At 41.1% G+C, this 20,354-nt stretch overlaps 1 protein-coding gene across 1 annotated transcript; it reads right to left on the bottom strand.

Annotated features, from left to right (window-relative positions):
• Window positions 1–548: 548 nt before the first annotated feature.
• On the bottom strand, window positions 549–19,163 carry LOC139374202 (leucine-rich repeat transmembrane protein FLRT2-like). Its single transcript, XM_071115221.1, has 2 exons — window positions 18,622–19,163; window positions 549–4,867 (listed from the first exon to the last, which is right to left on the bottom strand). Exon 2 carries the CDS (start codon window positions 4,286–4,288, stop codon window positions 2,243–2,245), a length of 2,046 nt encoding a protein of 681 aa, XP_070971322.1. The 5' UTR covers window positions 4,289–4,867; window positions 18,622–19,163; the 3' UTR covers window positions 549–2,242.
• Between the last annotated feature and the right edge of the window lie 1,191 nt (window positions 19,164–20,354).

The raw sequence follows: 20,354 nt of genomic DNA, 5'->3' as shown, positions 1-20,354 counted from the left end.
ACCAGTCGGCGCCTCGTGAAAAGCTAGCTATCCGCTGGCGCAAGAAGTGACACTTCAGGCTGAGGAGTACATTTCACACATCCCCATGTGTGACACACACAAAGACTCACAGCTCAAGACTAATGAGGAAAACAGCCTAGCCATGACCTGGATCGGTATCGGATCATGTAATTGCAGCCATCAGTAGAAAAGGTGGCAGAGAGCCAAAATGGACTACAAGTCTGTCTGATCTTCAGTGCGGGCAGAGTTTGGCTAAAGTATAAATGACCTTTCACTAGACTAGAGACTCGTTAAAAAATAGATGCTAGAATAGAAGCTTCATGAAATGGAATGTCAGAGGTTGACAAAATGTCTGAGGATGAGGGATGCAACTTACTACAGTAATCTATATCATTTTGGAATGTTAGAGATATAAAAGCCTTCCCTCAATGTTCCACATTCCCTAGACAAGCGATTTGATATGGGACACAATACATTTTGTGACAAACAAATTGCAGTATCATCATCTCAGAATTTGTTCTCAAGGGTACCATTCATTGTTTGACTTATTTTTTGAAAACATTTATTATCCAGCCTGCACGTGTCCCTTCCAACTTAGGGCCCGACTTTTGTGAGAGCTGAGGACACATTTTGGTAGAAAAATAACTCAAAGCATCGATGATATAGACTCTCTACATAATTTGTGTATTTCTCCCAGAGAAGACCGTAGCATCACAGATAAAACATTTCTTAAGTGATAAAGAGATGCGATAAGATTGATAAAGCAACAAGATACAAATAAATAATCAAATACGAGGCAATCCATTTTTTTCCAACAACAATTCAATGTCAATTGAATGTATTTACATTACACTTTTGTGCAGAAAACACATGGATTCAAAAGACCTTACATTATGAGCTGATCATTTCAAGGCACATATATATTACCATAACATATTTTTTTTGCTGAACATAAACTCAGATAGTTGCTTCGTATCCAACTATCTTGACAGATGTGCTTGTTGATCTTTCATTCTCAACTATACGACGTACAGCTTCCTTATGCTTTAATTTTCGTTTTTTTTGGAAAGCATAAGATGCAAACTTATGACCTGTGCATGATTTGCTGAGTCAAGCTGTTTTTTAAACAGCTTGGGAAACAATCAAAAGGTTCAACAAACTCCATAACTACAGTAGCCTACTACCATTTCATGAACAGTATTTCCAGGTTGTGGTGAATGACCACTGGCCAACAACATAACCATGTGTTGTTACTGAAATAAATACTTGAATCAGACGCCGCATGTATCAAGCATCTCAGAATAGGAGTGCTGATCTAGGATCAGTGTAGCCAATTTTGTATAAGATGACAGAGGGGGACGTGATCCTAGATCAGCACATCTAATCGGAGACACTTTATGTCTACCAGCCCTGGAATCCATGCATCCATTTGACCAACACTTCTCAAAACTGTGTTCATAGAAATGTGTCTTTGTTATGTAGATGAGATGATGAAAGAGAGACACTCACTGCAGTATTACTTACATAGGCAGAACTACTATTCAGTACTCAGCAATGTCCAAGCAAATAAAAAGATCAAGAATCATGAATGAATCATTGACAATATTGAAAAATTCTGCCCTCTTGTGGTGCATTTGAATGAACAGATTCTCTCCCTCTTTCCCTCTCTCTTTCCCTCCCCTTCCTCCCTCCTTCCTATACTCTCTCCCATTCTCTCTCAAATCCTTACTGTGGGAAAATATTTATCCCCAAAGCTCATTTCCTGAATGGTTGGTTCTCTCTGTCACATCAAGTCTATGATTTAAACCCTTTTTGTTTTCATTTCCATTGCCGAAACATGGGATGTAGCTATCTGTTATGGACATTGTGCATGTTAGACTCATTACTGGCTAGGCTATTTTTATAGGAATGAGTAGACCGTCTGACTGTCATATGACTTCCACATGGCCCAATCTTTATGGAGCTCAAAATATAAGATGATGAGAGAAAGCTCTGATTGTAAAGAACTGTCTGCACAGAACCGAGTTACACAACTTTGAGAAATAAATAACTTATAAATCAATTAGCATTTTTTACTAAGGGAATATAAAAGTTAGCTGAATTCAACATTATAGCCCAGCCGGTGTATAAATTACATTGCAGACACAGAGGTCTTTGAAATATACTTTTCAGTGTACTGTATGTAGTTAAGTGTATTTGTTAATACAAAGGGGGTTCTATAACACTCTGCTATGCAAAACCATCATGTACGGCAAAAGTCTGCGTCTGCTTGAACATTGTTCTTGCAGTATACTGTGCTATTGCTTCCCAGAGGGCAGTCTCTGAAGCCAATGCCCCCATTAGGGGTATAAATGGGCTGTATGCGGTAGTCTCCCTTGAGGAGCTGCTCGTTGTTCAGGGACGCTATCTGGAAGCTGGTCTCAGTCATTTCCAGTATAGAGTTATCCTTTTTGGTTCCTGCCTCGCAGTAGTCGTCTTTTCTCCTGCCCTTATTGTATTTCCACTTGGCTGAGGACGACCGACCCTTCTTGTGCATGTGCCAGCAGAATATGCTAAGGAGAAGCACCAGAACTACGATCACGGCCCCTCCGATGAGGCCAGCCAGAAGAAAGGGAGAACTGGGGTCCTGCTGGGTGGCCTGCTCCGGCCCCGGTGGCCCTGTATTATTACCTTGGCCATAGGAGACCGGCTTAGTCACAGCCTCTGAACACACTGTATCATCCTTTGGCCGGTAGTTATTGAACACGTCTAAGGGGATGACACAGATCCGGTAGGTGGACTTAGGCTTGAGGTTGACCAAACGTATGCCCCGGTGCTCCCCTCCCACCATCCTCTCCCTCACTGTGTCTCCCGACAGGCTGGGACCCATCTTGGCCCAGGTGACCTTGTAGGCTGTGACAGGAAAGGAGGCCACCCAGCTGACGTGGATGGCTGAACCATTGAGTATGGTGAACTTGATCTGCAGGGTCTCCCGCTCAGGGTCCAGGGGCGGCAGGTTAGTCCTCTGTTCCCCATCTCTGGAAGGGGAGGAGGGGAGGAGAGGGGGGTTATGTGTGGGTGAGAAGGGGAGCCTGGATGGGGGAGAGAGAGACTCTGTGTCTGAGGGGTAGCCTGTGGAGGAGGGAGGGAAGTGGGTGGTGAGGCCTGGCGAGGTGGGGGGCAAGTGGGTGGGCAGCAGGGCAGCCGTGGTGCTGCGAGGGCACTGGATAAGCTCGGTGTTCAGCTCTCTGATTACCATGCCCCGGACAGTTTCGGGCTTCTGGCACATGAAGCCGCGCACGTTGAGGGAGACTGGCAGAGACTTTAACCACAGTATGACCCAGTTAATGCTGCAGTCACACAGCCAAAGGTTGTTACGAACAGTGAGCTGTCTGAGGCTGACGAGGCCATCAAAGACCCCCTCTGTCAGGGACTGCAGCTGGTTGTTGGAAATATCTAGCCTCTCCAGCTTTCTCAGCCCCGCGAAGGCCGTCACAGGGATCTCATTCATCTGATTATCCTGAAAGTTCAGCTTCACCAGAACATCCCCTGGGAGAAGCGGGGGTGGGTAGGTGAGGGAGTTCCGCGCCAGAGACAGCTCCCGTAGTGTCACCAGGTCCTGGAAGGTTCCAGGGGCCACACCCTCATCCGTCAGCAGGTTCCCGTCCAGCAGGAGGCGCTCTAACCTCGTCACATTCCTGAGCGCCTCCTCGGTGATCACTGCAATCCGGTTCTCGTCCAATCGCAACTCTTTGAGGTCCTCAGGGAGACCAATAGGGACACTGCTCAGGTGGTTCTTGGTGAGGAAGAGCATCTTAAGGCTGACGGCCTCCCTGAATGCCCCTTCTTCCACCCCAACTGTGGAGATAGAGTTATCGTCCAGGTGGAGCTCCTCCAGCCACAGCAGCTGAGCCAGCGCGGCCCTGGAGATGGTCTGGATGTTGTTCTCCTGCAGGTGCAGTACCCGTACATTCTTGGGTAGGTTGATGGGAAACTCGTCCAGCTGGTTACCATAGAGATAGACAGTCTCCACGGAGGCGACGTTGTGAAGCTCAGAGGGGAAGCCGGCATTGTTGATCTGGTTGTTGTGGAGGTAGAGGGTCTTGTAGCCCTCTCCGATCCCTAGAGGCACCGAGGTCAGGCTCCTCTCGTTGCAGTAAACAAAGGTCCTGTCACAGCGGCACTCCTCTGGGCAGCTTGAGCCAGACGCCCGGTAGAACTGCATGTGCAGGCCCAGCAGTATGGGTATCCATGGCCTGAGGAAAGAGGCCCAGTCCTTATTCCACACGCGCAATGGATGTAGCTCCATTATAAACGACAGGTCAGAACTGATGGAGCTGTCGTTAAAAGAACGACAAATGACAATCACAACAGCCAGTAGCAAAAAAGGGAAAAAAAGAACAAAAATAGTAAAAATCCACCCGAATAAAAAAAGTTCTGTAACCAGCTGTGAATGCTTAGTTTGCTGCTCCAGCAGTAAGCAGTGGTGGAGCGGCAGCAGCGCTGGAGAAGGCCTCTGGTGGTAATTCCTCCGTAATTGCCTGTCCTAAGCGTCCTAACACAAGAGCAATGGTCTCATTAAGCAATGTGCCTCCTTCACCGGCCGCCATCCACACTCACTAGCTCGCTACGGGGGATGATAGCAAAGCTCATCACATTTTCACTCTCAGTCAGCCGCCGCAGTGCACTGTAAGGGCCAATTTAAAATGGTGGCTACCAGAGAGCCATGTATGGTACACTCAGGGTTATCATCGGAGAGACCCCTCCTTCTCCTTCTCTTCCTCTCTCTCTGTCTTTCACTCTCTCGTTGTTTCACTCGCTCACGTTACACACGGCTGGGCCCAGACTGATGCTGCCTCCGTTGGAATTGACATTTGGATCCAGAGGCCTATTTTCAAAGAGACAAATGGAGAAATCAGTTGGATGATCTTAGAATGCATGCTTTCCCTCTAAATTAACAGAAAGGAAGACTTCAATTTCTATCCCTCAAATACAAAGTGCAGCATTGTAAATTAGAGAGAACAGACTCAACATGAATTGACTTATGCATCACATCTTGTGAAGCATATCTATCAACAACAGTTTACCAGACTTGTGCTTTTCAACAATATCATGTTGACAGACTAGTGGATGGTAAATCTGATAGACACACTTATTTCATATCCTTCACCAGACATGTGTTGCAGCAGTGGATGTTATATAAAACAGTGAATGTTGAATAATGCTCTTGTTGTAAAAAATAATGTAACACTTTACATGACAGTTTCCTTACAGCTGTAATTACGTCATGAAACAGCTGGCCATTGTGATCTGTAGCATAGTTTTACAAATGAATCACAGGTAGAAGTGTCAATGAAAATGTCCATGAAGCATTGTAGGTTTAATCCAATTTTGGCCATATAATAATGGAACAATGGAAACATTATTGTGTGGAGTTGCGCATTTTCAGTGCTGTGAAAAAGTATTTTTCCCCCTTTCTAATTTTCTCTACTTTTGCATATTTTTGATACTGAATGTTATCAGATCTTCAACCAAAACCTATTAGATAAAGGTAACCTGAGTGATCAAATAACACAACAATTACATACTCATTTCATTTATTTCATAAACAAATTTATGCAACACCCAATGATCCTGTGCAAAAAAAGTAATTGCCCCCTTACACTCAATAACTGGTTGTGCCACCTTTAGCTGCAAGGACTCCAACCAAACACTTCCTGTAGTTGTTGATCAGTCACTCATGTCGCTGTGGGGGAATTTTGGCCCACACTTGCATGCAGAATTGCTTTAACTCAGAAATATTTGTTGGTTTTCAAGCATGAACTGCTCGCTTCAAGTCCTGCCACAACATCTCAATTGGGATTATGTCTGGTCTTTTGATTAGGCCATTCCTAAATGTAAAATTTGTTGTTTTTTAGCCATTTTCATGTAGACTTTATTGTATGTTTTGGATCATTGTCTGGTTGCATAACCCAGCTGCGTTTCAGCTCACAGACAGATGGCCTGACATTCTCCTGTAGAATTATCTGATACAGAGCAGTTATACTTTTGACTCATCTGTCCATAGAACATTTTTCCAAGAGTCTTGATGATCATCCAGGTGCTCCCAGGTTTTTTCTGGCAAACTTCAGTCAACTTTTTAGACAAATGGGTCCCATTTTGTCTGGCAAAAGCCAAACACTGCATTCCACAGTAAAAACCTCATACCAATGGTCAAGCATGGTGGTGGTAGTATGATGGTTTGGAGATGCTTTGCTGCCTCAGGACCTGGACGACTTGCCTTAATAGAAGGAACATTAAATTCTGCTCTGTATCAAGGATTCTACAGGATAACGTCAGGCCATACATCTGTGAGGTGAAGCTTGAAGCACAGTTGGGTCATGCAGCAAAACAATGATCCCAAAAACATTTTATTTTGTATCTTTATTTAACTAGGCAAGTCAGTTAAGAACAAATTCTTATGTTCAATGACGGCATAGGAACAATGGGTTAACTGCCTTGTTCAGGGGCAGAACGACAGATTATTATTTTTAAAAATGTATTATAATTATTAATGAATTATTATATATTTTTAACTTTGTAAGCTTTGGGATTTGATCTTGCAACCTTTCGGTCACAATGCTCTAGGCTACCTGTCGCCCCAAAACAAATAATCAAGTCTACATAAAAATGGTTAAAAAGCAGCACATTTTAAGATTTGGCATGGCCTAGTCAAAGTCCAGACCTAATCCCAATTGAGATTTTGTGGCAGGACTGGAAATGAAATCAAAATTCTTCCACAGCGATGTGAGAGAATACATACAACTACAGCGAGCATTTGGGGTGGCAGGTAGCCTAGAGTTTAGAGCATTGGGCCAGTAACCAAAAGGTTGCTGGATCAAATCCCTGAGCTGATATGGTAAAAATCTGTCGTTCTGCCTCTGAACAAGGCAGTTAATCCACTTTTCCCTGGTAGGCTGTCATTGTAAGTAAGAATTTGATCTTAATTGGCTTGCCTAGTCAAATAAAGCTTTAAACAATGGTTGTAGTCATTGGAGCTAAAGGTGGTACAATACATTATTGAGTGTAAGGGGGCAATACATTTTTTCACACAGGGTGTTAATTAAATAAATAAGTATACTTTTTGGGGGGTTATCTGTAAACTCAGGTTCCCTTTATCTAATATTAGGTTTTGGTTGAAGATCTAATAACATTCAGTATAAACAGGGTTGGCTAGGTCACTTTCTAAATGTAATCCATTATAGTTACTAGTTACCTGTCCACATTTTTTATCAGTAAAAATTCCAGAAAATTATGTCATGCCTTTAGAAGATTCTGATAGGCTAATTGACATCATTTGAGGTGTACCTGTGGATGTATTTCAAGATCTACCTTCAAACTCAGTACTTCATTGCTTGACATCAAGGGAAAATCAAAAGAAACCAGCCAAGACCTCAGACAAATTGTATTGTAGATCTCCACAAATCTGGTTCATCCTTGGGTGCAATTTACAAACGCCTGAAGGTACCATGTTCATCTGTACAAACAATAGTACGCAAGTATAAACACCCTGGGACCACGCAGCCGTCATACCGCTCAGGAAGAAGACGCGTTCTGTCTCCTATCAAATGATGTCAATTAGCCTATCAGAAATCTTCTAAAGCCATGACATAACTTTCTGGAATTTTCCAAGCTGTTTAAAGGCAGAGTCAACTTAGTGTATGTAAACTTCTGACCCACTGGAATTGTGATACAGTGAATTATAAGTGAAATATCTGTCTGTAAACAGTTGTTGGAAAAATGACTTGTGTCATTCACAAAGTAGATGTCCTAACTAACTTGCCCAAACTATAGTTTGTTAACAAGACATTTGTGGAGTAGTTGAAAAACTAGTTTTAACTGACTCCAACCTAAGTGTTTGTAAACTTCCGACTTCAACTGTATATACAGTACGAGTAAAAAATGTTGGGTCACACCTACTCATTCAAGGGTTTGTCTTTATTTTTACTATTTTCTACATTGTAGAATAATAGTGAAGACTTCAAAACTATGAAATAACACATCATGTAGAACCAAAAAAGTGTTAAACATTTGTTTTATATATGCAGTGGGGCAAAAAAGTAAGTTCTCCCACTTAAAAAGATGAGAGAGGCCTGTAATTTTCATCATAGGTACACTTCAACTATGACAGACAAAATGAGAAAAAAATCCAGTAAATCACATTGTAGGATTTTTAATGAATTTATTTGCAAATTATGGTGGAAAATAAGTATTTGTTCACCTACAAACAAGCACGATTTCTGGCTCTCACAGACCTGTAACTTCTTCTTTAAAAGGCTCCTCTGTCCTCCACTCATTGCCTGTATTAATGGCACCTGTTTGAACTTGTTATCAGTATAAAAGACACCTGTCCACAACCTCAAACAGTCACACTCCAAACTCCACTACGGCCAAGACCAAAGAGCTGTCAAAGGACAGCAGAAACAAAATTGTAGACCTGCACCAGGCTGCGAAGACTGAATCTGCAATAGGCAAGCAGCTTGGTTTGAAGAAATCAACTGTGGGAGCAATTATTAGGAAATGGAAGACATACAAGACCACTGATAATCTCCCTTGATCTGGGGCTCCACGCAAGATCTCACCCCGTGGGGTCAAAATGATCACAAGAACGGTGAGCAAAAATCCCAGAACCATACGGGGGGACCTAACCCTAGTGAATGACCTGCAGAGAGCAGGGACCAAAGTAACAAAGCCTACCATCAGTAACACACTACGCCGCCAGGAATTCAAATCCTGCAGTGCCAGATGTGTCCCCCTGCTTAAGCCAGTACATGTCCAGGCCCGTCTGAAGTTTGCTAGAGAGTATTTGGATGATCCAGAAGAAGATTGGGAGAATGTCATATGATCAGATGAAACCAAAATATAACTTTTTGGTAAAAACTCAACATGTTGTGTTTGGAGGACAAATAATGCGGAGTTGCATCCAAAGAACACCATACCTACTGTGAAGCATGGGGGTGGAAACATCATGCTTTGGGTCTGTTTTTCTGCAAAGGGACCAGGACGACTGATCCGTGTAAAGGAAAGAATGAATGGGGCCATGTATCGTGAGATTTTGAGTGAAAACCTCCTTCCATCAGCAAGGTCATTGAAGATTAAACGTGGCTGGGACTTTCAGCATGACAATGATCCCAAACACACCGCCCGGGCAACGAAGGATTGGCTTCGTAAGAAGCATTTCAAGGTCCTGGAGTGGCCTAGCCAGTCTCCAGATCTCAACCCCATAGAAAATCTTTGGAGGGAGTTGAAAGTCCGTGTTGCCCAACAACAGCCCCAAAACATCACTGCTCTAGAGGCGATCTGCATGGAGTAATGGGCCAAAATTGTACTTACAGAAAACATTTAACCTCTGTCATTGCCAACAAAGGGTATATAACAAAGTATTGAGAAACTTTTGTAGGTGACCAAATACATATTTTCCACCATAATTTGCAAATTAATTCATAAATCCTACAATGAAATTTTCTGGGTTTTTTTTCTCATTTTATCTGTCATAGTTCAAGTGTACCTATGATGAAAATTACAGGCCTCTCTCATCTTTTTAAGTGGGAGAACTTGGACAATTGGTGGCTGACTAAATACTTTTTTGTCCCACTGTATTTGAGATACTCCAAATAGCCAGCCTTTGCCTTGATGAAAGCTTTGCAGACGCTTGGCATTTTCTTAACAAGCTTCATCTGGAATACTTTTCAAACAGTCTTGAAGTAGTTCCCACATATGCTGAGCACATGTTCACTGCTTTTCCTTCACTCTGCAGTCCAAAGCAAAACATCCCAAACAATCTCAATTGGGTTGAGGTTGGGTGAGTGTGGAGGCCAATTCATCTGATGCAGCAGTCCATCACTCTCCTTGGTCAAATAGCCCTTACGCATCCTGGAGGTGTGTTGAGTCATTGTCCTGTTGAAAAACAAATGCTTGTCCGACTAAGCGCAAACCAGATGGGATGGCGTATCGCTGCAGATTGCTGTGGTAGCCATGCTGGTTACGTGTTCCTTGAATTCTAAATAAATAACTGACAGTGTCACCAGCAAAGCACCATCAAACCATCACACCTCTGCCTCCATGCTTCACAGTGGGAACGACACATGTGGAGATCATCTGTTCATCTACTCTGTGTCTCACAAAGACACAGCATTTGGAACGAAAAATCTCAAATGTGGACTCATCAGACCAAAGACAGATTTCCACAGGTCTACTGTCCATTGCTCGTGTTTCCTGGCCCAAGCATGTCTCTTCTTCTTATTGATGTCCTTTAGTAGTGGTTTCTTTGCAGAAATTCGACCATGAAGGCCTGATTCACGCAGTCTCCTCTGAACAGTTGATTTTGAGATGTGTCTGTTACTTGAACTCCGTGAAGAATTTATTTTGGCTGCAATTTACAAGGACGGTCAAATATAATAAAATTATCCTCTGCAGCATAGGTAACTCTGGGTCTTCCTTTCCTGTGGCGGTCCTCATGAGAGCCAGTTTCATCACAGCGCATCATAGTTTTTGCGACTGCACTTGAAGAAACTTTCAAAGTTCTAGAAATGTTCTGAATTGACTGACATTCATGTCTTAAAGTGATGAGGTACAGTCATTTCTCTTTGCTTATTTCAGCTGTTCTTGCCATAATATGGACTTGGTCTTGTACCAAATAGGGCTATCTTCTGTATACCACCCCTACCTTGTCACAACACACTGATTGGCTCAAACACATTAAGAAGGAAATCAATTCTGCAAATTAACTTTAAAGAAGGCACACCTGTTAATTGAAATGCATTCCAGGAAACTATCTCATGAAGCTGGTTGATAGAATGCCAAGAGTGTGCAAAGCTGTCATCAACTTAATGGGAGGCTACTTTGAAGAATCTCAAATATAACATTAATTTTGATTAGCTTGAAAACTTTTTGGGTTACTACATGATTCCATATGTGTTATTTCCAAGTTTTGATGTCACTTTTATTCTACAAAATAGAAAATAGTATAAAGTAAAAAATAAGAAAACCCCTTGAATGAGTAGGTGTGTCAAAACATTTGACTGGTACTGTATGTACTATACCAATCAAAAGTTTTGACACACATTCATTCAAGGGTTATATATAAATATATATAATTTTATAAGTCAAAAAAATTGATGTAGCAACTGCAGATTGCCCCTTTTTAATTCTATAAAAAAAGTGTGCGAGTTTGAGCATGTGTCAATTAGGCCTATGAATTATTTTGTTTATCAGCATGAATTAGATTGAGCAATAAAATACCCATTTTATTCCGTAGGCTTGGATCTGCACTATGCAACTGTTGCAAGAGTGCATTTTTACTGGCTGTCCACTGGTTTCAAAAACTATGATTGATAAGCAGCTTCAACTTCTTCAATTCAACCATTAATGGGTTGAAATACACAGAAAGATTTGTGAGCAGCCATCCACAACAACCACAATCTAAAAGGCTCAAATAGCTAAATGAGAGAGCTGCATTGTGATTCACATCAATGCGCTATGTAGATATCAATAATAAGTCATATCCGTATCGCCGTGGACTACACCACTCCTGTCATCCTTACCCCCAAGTGTTTATTCAAGTTGGATACTCTTTGGATCCCGACAGCAGTCGCACCATTGGAAGACATAGCATGGACTGTAGCCTACAAAAGCCTATTCCTTTCTTTTCTCGTGATCCATTGAACACATTTGGTGTGTCGTCATAGTGATCTCTGACTTGTGGTCAGACTCGCTCAGGTGGAACAAACATAAACTTACACATTTTTTCAATGCTGATTTGAAAGTCATTGAAAAAAACAGAAGTCTCAACAATTTTTCCTTCGCAAACATACATTCTGAATTTAAAAGTAATAATTTTCAAAAGTATCTGTAATCTGATTACAATATTTTGGCTGGAAACGTAACGGAATACAGTTACTGTTTTTTTGTAATCCGTTACTCCCCAACTGCCAAAATAAAGAAAATACCAACATAAAGTGTCTTAGGGCGTTGGGCCACCAGAACAGCTTCAATGTGCCTTGGCATATATTCTACAAGTGTTTGGAACTCCATTGGAGGGAAGGGACACCATTCTTTCCTGAGAAATTCAATACTTTGGTGTTTGCTGATGATGGTGGAAAACGCTGTCTCAGGCACTGCTCCAGAGTCTCCCATAAGAGTTAAATTGGGTTGAGATCTGGTGACTGAGACACACATACGCTCAGATAGGCTCTACCTGTGCAGAACACATGCCCCTTTGCTGGTGGTATAATCAACTCACTGCCCGCAAGTCGTCATAAAGCTTGCCACCCCACACCCAGTCCCAGTTGCCCCTTTTTCCCAGTATGCCCTGTACAGAGATTGTGCACTCGGTATCCAAACAAGCATGGTTTGAGACATGCGGTCACCGGTTGAGTATGTGTAGCTAACTACCCAGTTTAAGTATCAACATTACTGTCACAGCAGCATACCATTTGATTAACACTTGATAACACTTGATTTAGCCTACATCATCAATATTCGATCAGGTTGGTTGATACGTGGAGCAGAGAGAGGCAGAAAGACATACAGACGTAACAATCAGTAAAAGAAATAGAGCTAGCTAAAGAGAAGATTTACATCAATCATCAACATCAATGATCAGCTGATTGCCCAACCTCTTCTCCTGATGTCAATCATGTCTATAGGAGGCACTGTAACTACACTGAACAAAAATATAAATGCAACATGCAACAATTTCAAAGACTTACAGTTGATATAAGAGAATCAGTCAATTGAAATAAATTAATTAGAACCAAATCAATGGATTTCACATGACTGGGAATACAGATATGCATCTGTTGGTCACATATACCCTAAAGTAGGGGCCTAAAAAACTCTCAGTATCTGGTGTGACCACCATTTGCCTCATGCAGCGCGACACATCTCCTTCGCATAGAGTTGATCAGGCTGTTGATTGTGGCTTGTGGAATGTTGTCCCACTCCTCTTAAATGGCTGTGTGAAGTTGCTAGATATGGTGGGAACTGGAGCACACTGTCTCAGAGCACACCCAGAGCATCCCAAACAGGCTTAATGGGTGACATGTCTGGTGAGTATGCAGTCAATGGAGGAACTGGGACATTATCAGCTTCCAGGAATTGTGTACAGATCTTTGGGACATGGGGCTGTGCCTTATCATGCTTAAACATGAGGTGATGGTATCTCTGTGCATTCAAATTTCCATTGATAAAATGCAATTGTGTTCAATGTCCAAAGCTTATGCCTGCCCATTCCATAACCATGGGACACTCTATTGACATCAGCAAACCGCTCGCCCACATGATCCCATTAAAGCTTTCTGTCATCTGCCCGGTACTGTTGAAACCGGGATTCATCCGTGAAGAGCAGACTTCATCAGCATGCCAGTGGCCATTGAAGGTGAGCCTTTGCCCACTGAAGTCGGTTACAACGCCGAACCTCAGTCAGGTCAAGACCCTGGTGTGGACAACGAGCATGCAGATGAGCTCCCTGAGACTGTTTCTGGCAGAATTTTTTTGATTGTGCAAACCCAGTTTCATCAACTGTCCGGATGGCTGGTCTAAGATGATCCCGCTGGTGAAGAAGCCAGATGTGGAGGTCCTGGGCTGGTGTGGTTACATGTTGTCTGCTGTTGTGAGGCTGATTGGACATACTGCCAAATTATCTAAAACGAAGCAAGAGGCGGCTTATGGTAGAGAAATTAACATTAAATTCTCTGGCAACAGATCTGGTGGACATTCCTGCAGTTAGCATCCCACTTGCATTTTTCCTCCAAACTTGAGACATCTGTGGAATTGTGTTGTGTGACAAAACTGCACATTTTAGAGTGACCTTTTATTGACCCCAGCACAAGGTGCACCTGTGTAATGATAATGCTGTTTAATCATCTTATTCATATGCCACACCTGTCAGGTGGATGGATTATCTTGGCAAAGGAGAAAAGCTCACTAGCAGGGATGTAATCAAATTTGTGCACAAAATTTGAGAGAAATAAGCTTTTTTTTGCATATGGAACATTTCTGGGATCTTTTATTTCAGCTCATGAAACATGGGACCAACACTTTACATGTTGCAATTATATTATTGTTCAGTGTAGCCTGCTTACAATTTGTGATTATGAGTGAATGTGTTTTGTTGCAGAAAGAAATAGGCCTGTGTAAAACGTTCACTACAGAGCTAATTGTTATGTTACCAAACTCGAGATATTAATTATGAAAGTAAAAAACAAAATTGAATCAGGGGGAATGCCCTTTTATTATTTTGAGCTCCTGCCTGGAGAATGGGCTGCGGGTGCGTGCACACACGTACACACACATTTGAAACTCGCAATGCACGTTTGAGACCCCACATTTAAACTCACTGAGATCTCTTCTTCTAGCCATGGTAGCCAAAAGAATCGGCAAATGTTTTTTTTTATACATGACCCTAAGCATGAAGGGATCTTAATTACTTTATTAACTCAGAAACCACACCTGTGTGGAAGCACATGCTTTCAATAGACTTTGTATCCCTAATTTACTCAATTGTTTTCTTTATTTTGGCAATTACCTGTACATTGTCAACTTTTTAAAATGTATAGAACAATTTTTTTGCTGCATGTGCTGAAGCTGTCAAGAAATGCTGAATGAAATAATCAGAGTGAGAGAGAGAAATAAATAGAAAAACAGATGCATACATAAATGAATAAATAGATCAATCAATAAATAGGTCAAGTAAATTGAGTCAGGAATAAAGAAAAGCTCCCAAATGTATTTTGAATAGTGGTGAAGTAAGTGAGTGATGCTAAAGAGATCACTGGCTCTGGGCATTGAGGTGTTTAATCTGTCAAATGCCACGGTGATGGGCAGAGATTTGCTCCACTGCGCTCACAAGAAGCACTGCACAGTCCTCCAATAGTAATGAGAGAGAGAGAGAGAGAGAGAGAGATACACATGAAGAATTACATTTCATGTCTCTCTCTCAAAACACACATACATGCATGCACACATACACATACACACGTCAGTTCTATTAAAATGTGAAATGTTGTGATTCAGTTGTTTTAGTTAGAGGGGGAACAGAATCTTGCAAATTAAGCTAAAGCATGGGCAACAATACTCCAGTGAAGTTGATTTGCCTATATATGCCATTGATGACGATTATGCTCTAAAACATAAAATGGAGAGTTGACATCATACCAGATACAAAGAGCATGCAAAAATATTTGGATACATCCTATTCTAAACCAACTAATATGGTAGCTTAATGATGTTTAATAATTTTTAACACAATGATAACATTGTGCCACTGGTAAGAGTAATAACATCAATGATGGTAACATCAATGATGGTAACACCAACGAGATATTTTAGGTAAATTAGGATTTTCTGAAATGGAGGTCACAAATGCTAAATCCTAAGGTTATCAATACTTTAAACATCTTTTGCTAAAGTGATATGATTAATAATCTTTCTGACAATGTTATTGCCCTTCATTTAAATTTAGTAAAACTAAGTGACACTTTGGATTTAGACACACCACATGATCAATGGAATCCTCAAATGTATGACATACTAAAAAGGTGTGATTAACTAATAATTTTCTTTAAAATAGACCCTTCCTCCGATAACAATTTGCCACTAGAGAGAAGACTCAAGGTCCCTGTACATCTTTGTAATGAGTAATTTTCAAGGCGCTAACACCAATGACATAGAACTCAGGGACACACATTATACTGCTCATTTTATATGTATTTAATTTGTCTTTTTTGTTCACTTTCTAACATTCTAAATAATAGATATCTCTAAATCCCCAAAACAACTCTACAACTCCACACATCACTACTAGGACAAGCCTGTTTGCTTGCCCTAAGTACTTTAAGCGATGAATAAGTATACAGTCTTGTAGTAAAGGACTTGCATTATGTTTTATCAATAATAAACAGTTCAATATAAACAAAAACATGTTTGTTGCATAACTATTATTAGTTTTAATGTGTTGTGTATGGTTGCAAATGCCACTGCAATTCAAGAACGACCCATGTAAAGACAATGATTCACATTTAAACATGAGTGGACTAATTCAGTTGTATTCAAGCAGTAAAAAATTTACTTGCAATCCACCTCCCATAACTGACGATATCTACCCTATGCAACCTCAAGCAGTATCAATATTTAAAGCTGAATGGGCTGAGCAGGGGCGTCATGCAACCCAAAAAATCTGAGGGGAAAAATAGTACTTGAGGATGGCTGGGGGGTAGTCTGGAGGGGGGCTACCCCCCCCCCCCCCTCCCAACTGAAGTTGAAGAATTTAGCATTTTTCAAACACCTGAACCTGCTTTTTACTGCATTCTATAGCCATAATCATTATGCTTAATTCTATGTAAAAAAAATAATGTATATTTTTCTGCATATCTAAGCATACCTCTTTAGCTGTCTGTATCCTCATGACTGGGGATTCTTTTTTTAAAGAAACTAAATATGTTTCTCTACATCTCTGCTAAAGTCTTGGTTAAAGGTTGAAAGGAATGTGAGTCTTATTCAGTACATTTAGTTATTGCTTGCTTTTCTTAAGTCTTCCAACCTTGCCAGCATGCATGCCAGCTAAACTAGTTAGGGAAGCTAGCTACTCTAACTTGATTGATAGCCTGAAATGGCCTCTTGGTAGCTAGTTATGAGGTTTGGAGATCGGGAACCTATTTGGGCTAGCTAAAGCCAACTTCATATAATTGCTAGGTGGCTAGTAGTGTTACAGGGAGAAAAAACTGGGCTAATCTGAAGGGGTATGTGTCCCTGTGCCTCCTATGGGCATGACAACTCTGGGACAGAGATCCAGATATGACCACATGAATTATAAAGGTAGAGAAGAGAGATGGGGACAAGTAATGAAGTTACACCTGGCTGGCTGTCATTTCCTCAAATGTCATTGAAAATGTCCAAGACATTATCTGATAATGTAGTGTAAACCTCTACTTTTTACCCTGCCAGGACAGGAGGAAACGAAGCCTGGCTGACAACTAGTGTTCCTCAAGGGTTCTTTGGGAAGGATGACGGTTCGATGTGGAACCATACTGACCCAAAGAACCCTTTGAGCCCTTTAATGGTTGTTTGCTATACAGAAAAGGGTTCTTTCATCTTTTGGTGGTAATTAAAATGTTGGGGTGGCAGCTCATTCAAATATTCTGGGGTGTGGTTTGCCCACAGCTATTTTTGTGCAACCTTGAGTGAGAGTGTCATTCCAGTTTATCTAATCTGTTGTGTTTTGCTATTATATGACTAAAGTGATTATAGCTGGTAATGGTGTTTCAGGTAACCCTCAGATGTGGCCTTGTGTCACTAATGAGCTATGGACTAAATCGTTTTTTTAAATAATCTTCTTTCTGGCTAACCAGAAAAAAGAACCCTGTATGGTTCTTCATAAGGTTCTCTGTAGAACCTTAGAGATTGAGATTGGTTCTATAAAAAAAACATTCTCAGTAAAGGTACTATAGACAACGGGAGGCACACAGTACTACATAGAGCCATAGCTACATAGAACTCTATTCCACAGACACATTTACACATGATAAGACACGCACTCTACACATGGGGACATGTATGTTGTATTGTAAATTTGTGGTGGTGGAATGGTGGCCTGAGGGAATACACTGTATGTGTTGGGTAAGGTGTTATATAATGTAATGTCATGTAGTATTTGAAACTGTATGTACCTGTCTTATGTTGCTGGACCTCAGGAAGAGTAGCTGTTGATTTGTTAGCAGCTCATGGGGATCAATAATAAATGCAAAATACAAATACTATAAAGAACCATTAAAAAGGGTTAAAACCATGGTGGAACCCTTTTTTTGTGCTATATAGAACCTTTTTTTATAGTTCTTTATAAAAACCGTAGAAAAGGGTTCATAGCACCATAAAGGTTCCATTTAGAACCGTGTGAGCATGGTTCTTTATAGAACCTTCAAAAAACGGTTCTATATAGCATCAAAAAGGGTTCCACTATTGTTACAAGCCAAATAACCCTTATTTGGCACTATATATAACCATTTGTTTTTGTGTAACACGGATCATCAGCTTCTGAACTGGATAGTGAATACCTAACTCTGTCCCTAATACAGGTGCAGCACTGGACTGGCAACATCTTTAAATAGAATCCTGAGCCGATGTGTCAATATAGCCAGCAATTTAAATAAATGTCAGTTACAGCTGCCAATAGCAGCGTAGGTAAAAGTTCCTTATCATTACCAATATGTCACGAACCGCAGGTGAATTTCAAACGCTGCGCAAAAAAGGAAAATCGACACTCACAATGCCAATAGATTTGTCTGAAACGGCTCACTTGAAGTACTTGATTTGAAATCAAATGGAAAATACATATAAAGTACATTTAAAAATAATATGTAGTCAGTGTTTCATATAGGCTTGTTTTACATGTCGAAATAAAATACAAAACCATAGGCTATATTGTGCGTAAAACATAAACCATATGCGTGAAATCAAATGTATCCTATTTTAGCTAAAGTTTTAAAAGATATGTATATTTACCACCGTAGTGTTATTAGGCTATAGTGGACAGCGCTGTAGGTATTTAATAACGCATATCCAGATGTCAGCGATAAAACTGGTTTTAGGCAGTAAGATGGTCTTCACCTTTTTCAGGAATGCTGAACGTCGTTTTATTGTATATCCATGGGGCATGGTGAACTATCCCTGGTCCGTTTCCCCCGTAAATGACACCCAGCGCAGGCTTTCACTCTGTCAGGCTTTCAGGCTTCCACATCTTGACTGGTGTACTCCAGGGTCCTAGCGGCTCTGCCCGAGAATTCCCGGAGGCGGGTGGTTGTTGTGGGGGGGCATGCTGGTCCGGGCAACGATTCAGTTTATCCCCGGTATGCTCCGCTACTCCTGTACTCCGCTGGCGATGCCACAGCAGCAGTCCTTCGCCTCCCGGGCTGGTTCAGAGGCGCCACCAAGTTCAGCGCTGCCTTCAAAAGATTAAAGGATTACATTCGGCGAAGAGATGGGACTTTTGTCTCCCACCCCTTCATGTACACCCAAAAGAACCGACTGCGCGCAGTTCTCAAGAAAGCAGCCCGATTTCCTAGCCATAAACAACTAACATTGGATTGTTTATTGCTAATGCAAGAATTGCCTTTTCCCCTTGAAACCCATGGGAGACGTTAACTGTAATGAATTCAGCTGATAGCGATCTTTCCCAACTGCGCTCTCTCTCTCTCTCTCTCTCTCTCTCTCTCTCTCTCGCTCTCTCTCTCTCTCTTTCTCTCTCTCTCTCTCTCACACACACACACACCTAAGCGTTTCTCACTCTTGTCTCTCCCACAATTTCAAGATGACTAGCCGTCCTACACTACACACTAAAAAATGTGTGTTCCTCAAGAGTTCTTTGGGAATGGTGATGGTTCTATGTGGAACCATAATGACTCAACGAACCCTTTGAGCTCTTCAATGGTTCTTTACAGTTAACAAATGGCTTCTTTGCTCTTTTAGTGATAATTCAAATGTAGGGGAGGAGGATTGTTTTAAAATATTTTATGTTGTGGTTTTCACATTGGTCTTTTTGTACAACCCTAAATGAGTGTCATTCCAGTTTATGTAATGTGTTGTGTTAGGCCAGATTTTGATTTATTATGAAGGACTATGGAGTGATGCTGGTTTATGAAATACTCACGTATGGCCTTGGGCCAATTGAGAATGGTTGGTTGACTAAATCAGTCAGTGGGTTTCAATTCCCTCTTCAGGGACCCCAAGCTGTTCCAGAGATAAAATCATGATTTTCATTCAATTGGGTGATGTTTGAAAGAAACCAGATCAAAGTATGATGGCCAAAGTACGAAAAATTACTGTTGCTTCTAAATTGATTAAGTTTGATCATAAAGTTACTGGGCCCCTCCCCCATGTCAAACACTTGGATTAATTATCAGAGTGACAATGTGACATCACCATAACTCAAATTTGAGTACACCAATGGTAAGATGATATTATCTTACCTAATTTAAATTTGCACTTGTAACCAACATCGGAGAAGGCATGTTTGCGGAGAGGCGTGGTTTATATAGGTAGGTACTCTACTGGTGCCACAATTGGACTGTAGGATGTCAGCAAATATCATTAAAAGATGATCTTATTCATATATGGCAAAGATACTTATATGTTTGTCCTTTCATCTGTGTCTGGTTTTAAATACAGTTGAAGTCGGAAGTTTCCAAACACCTTGGCCAAATATATTTAAACTCAGTTTTTCACAATTCCTGACATTTAATCCAAGTAAAAATTCCCTGTTTTAGGTCGGTTACGATCACCACTTTTTTTTAAGAATGTGAAATGTCAGAATAATAGTAGAGAGAATGATTTATTTCAGCTTT

Source organism: Oncorhynchus clarkii, chromosome 19, assembly GCF_045791955.1.
Source record: "Oncorhynchus clarkii lewisi isolate Uvic-CL-2024 chromosome 19, UVic_Ocla_1.0, whole genome shotgun sequence".
Taxonomy (NCBI): Eukaryota; Metazoa; Chordata; class Actinopteri; order Salmoniformes; family Salmonidae; genus Oncorhynchus; species Oncorhynchus clarkii.
Note: the sequence above shows the minus strand (reverse complement) of the source record. Positions and strands in the feature narration are given on the sequence as shown.

What these genes read in the sequence shown, in the direction of transcription:
- LOC139374202 (XM_071115221.1), bottom strand. Translation starts at nt 4,288, where the DNA reads ATGGAGCTACATCCATTGCGCGTGTGGAATAAGGACTGGGCCTCTTTC.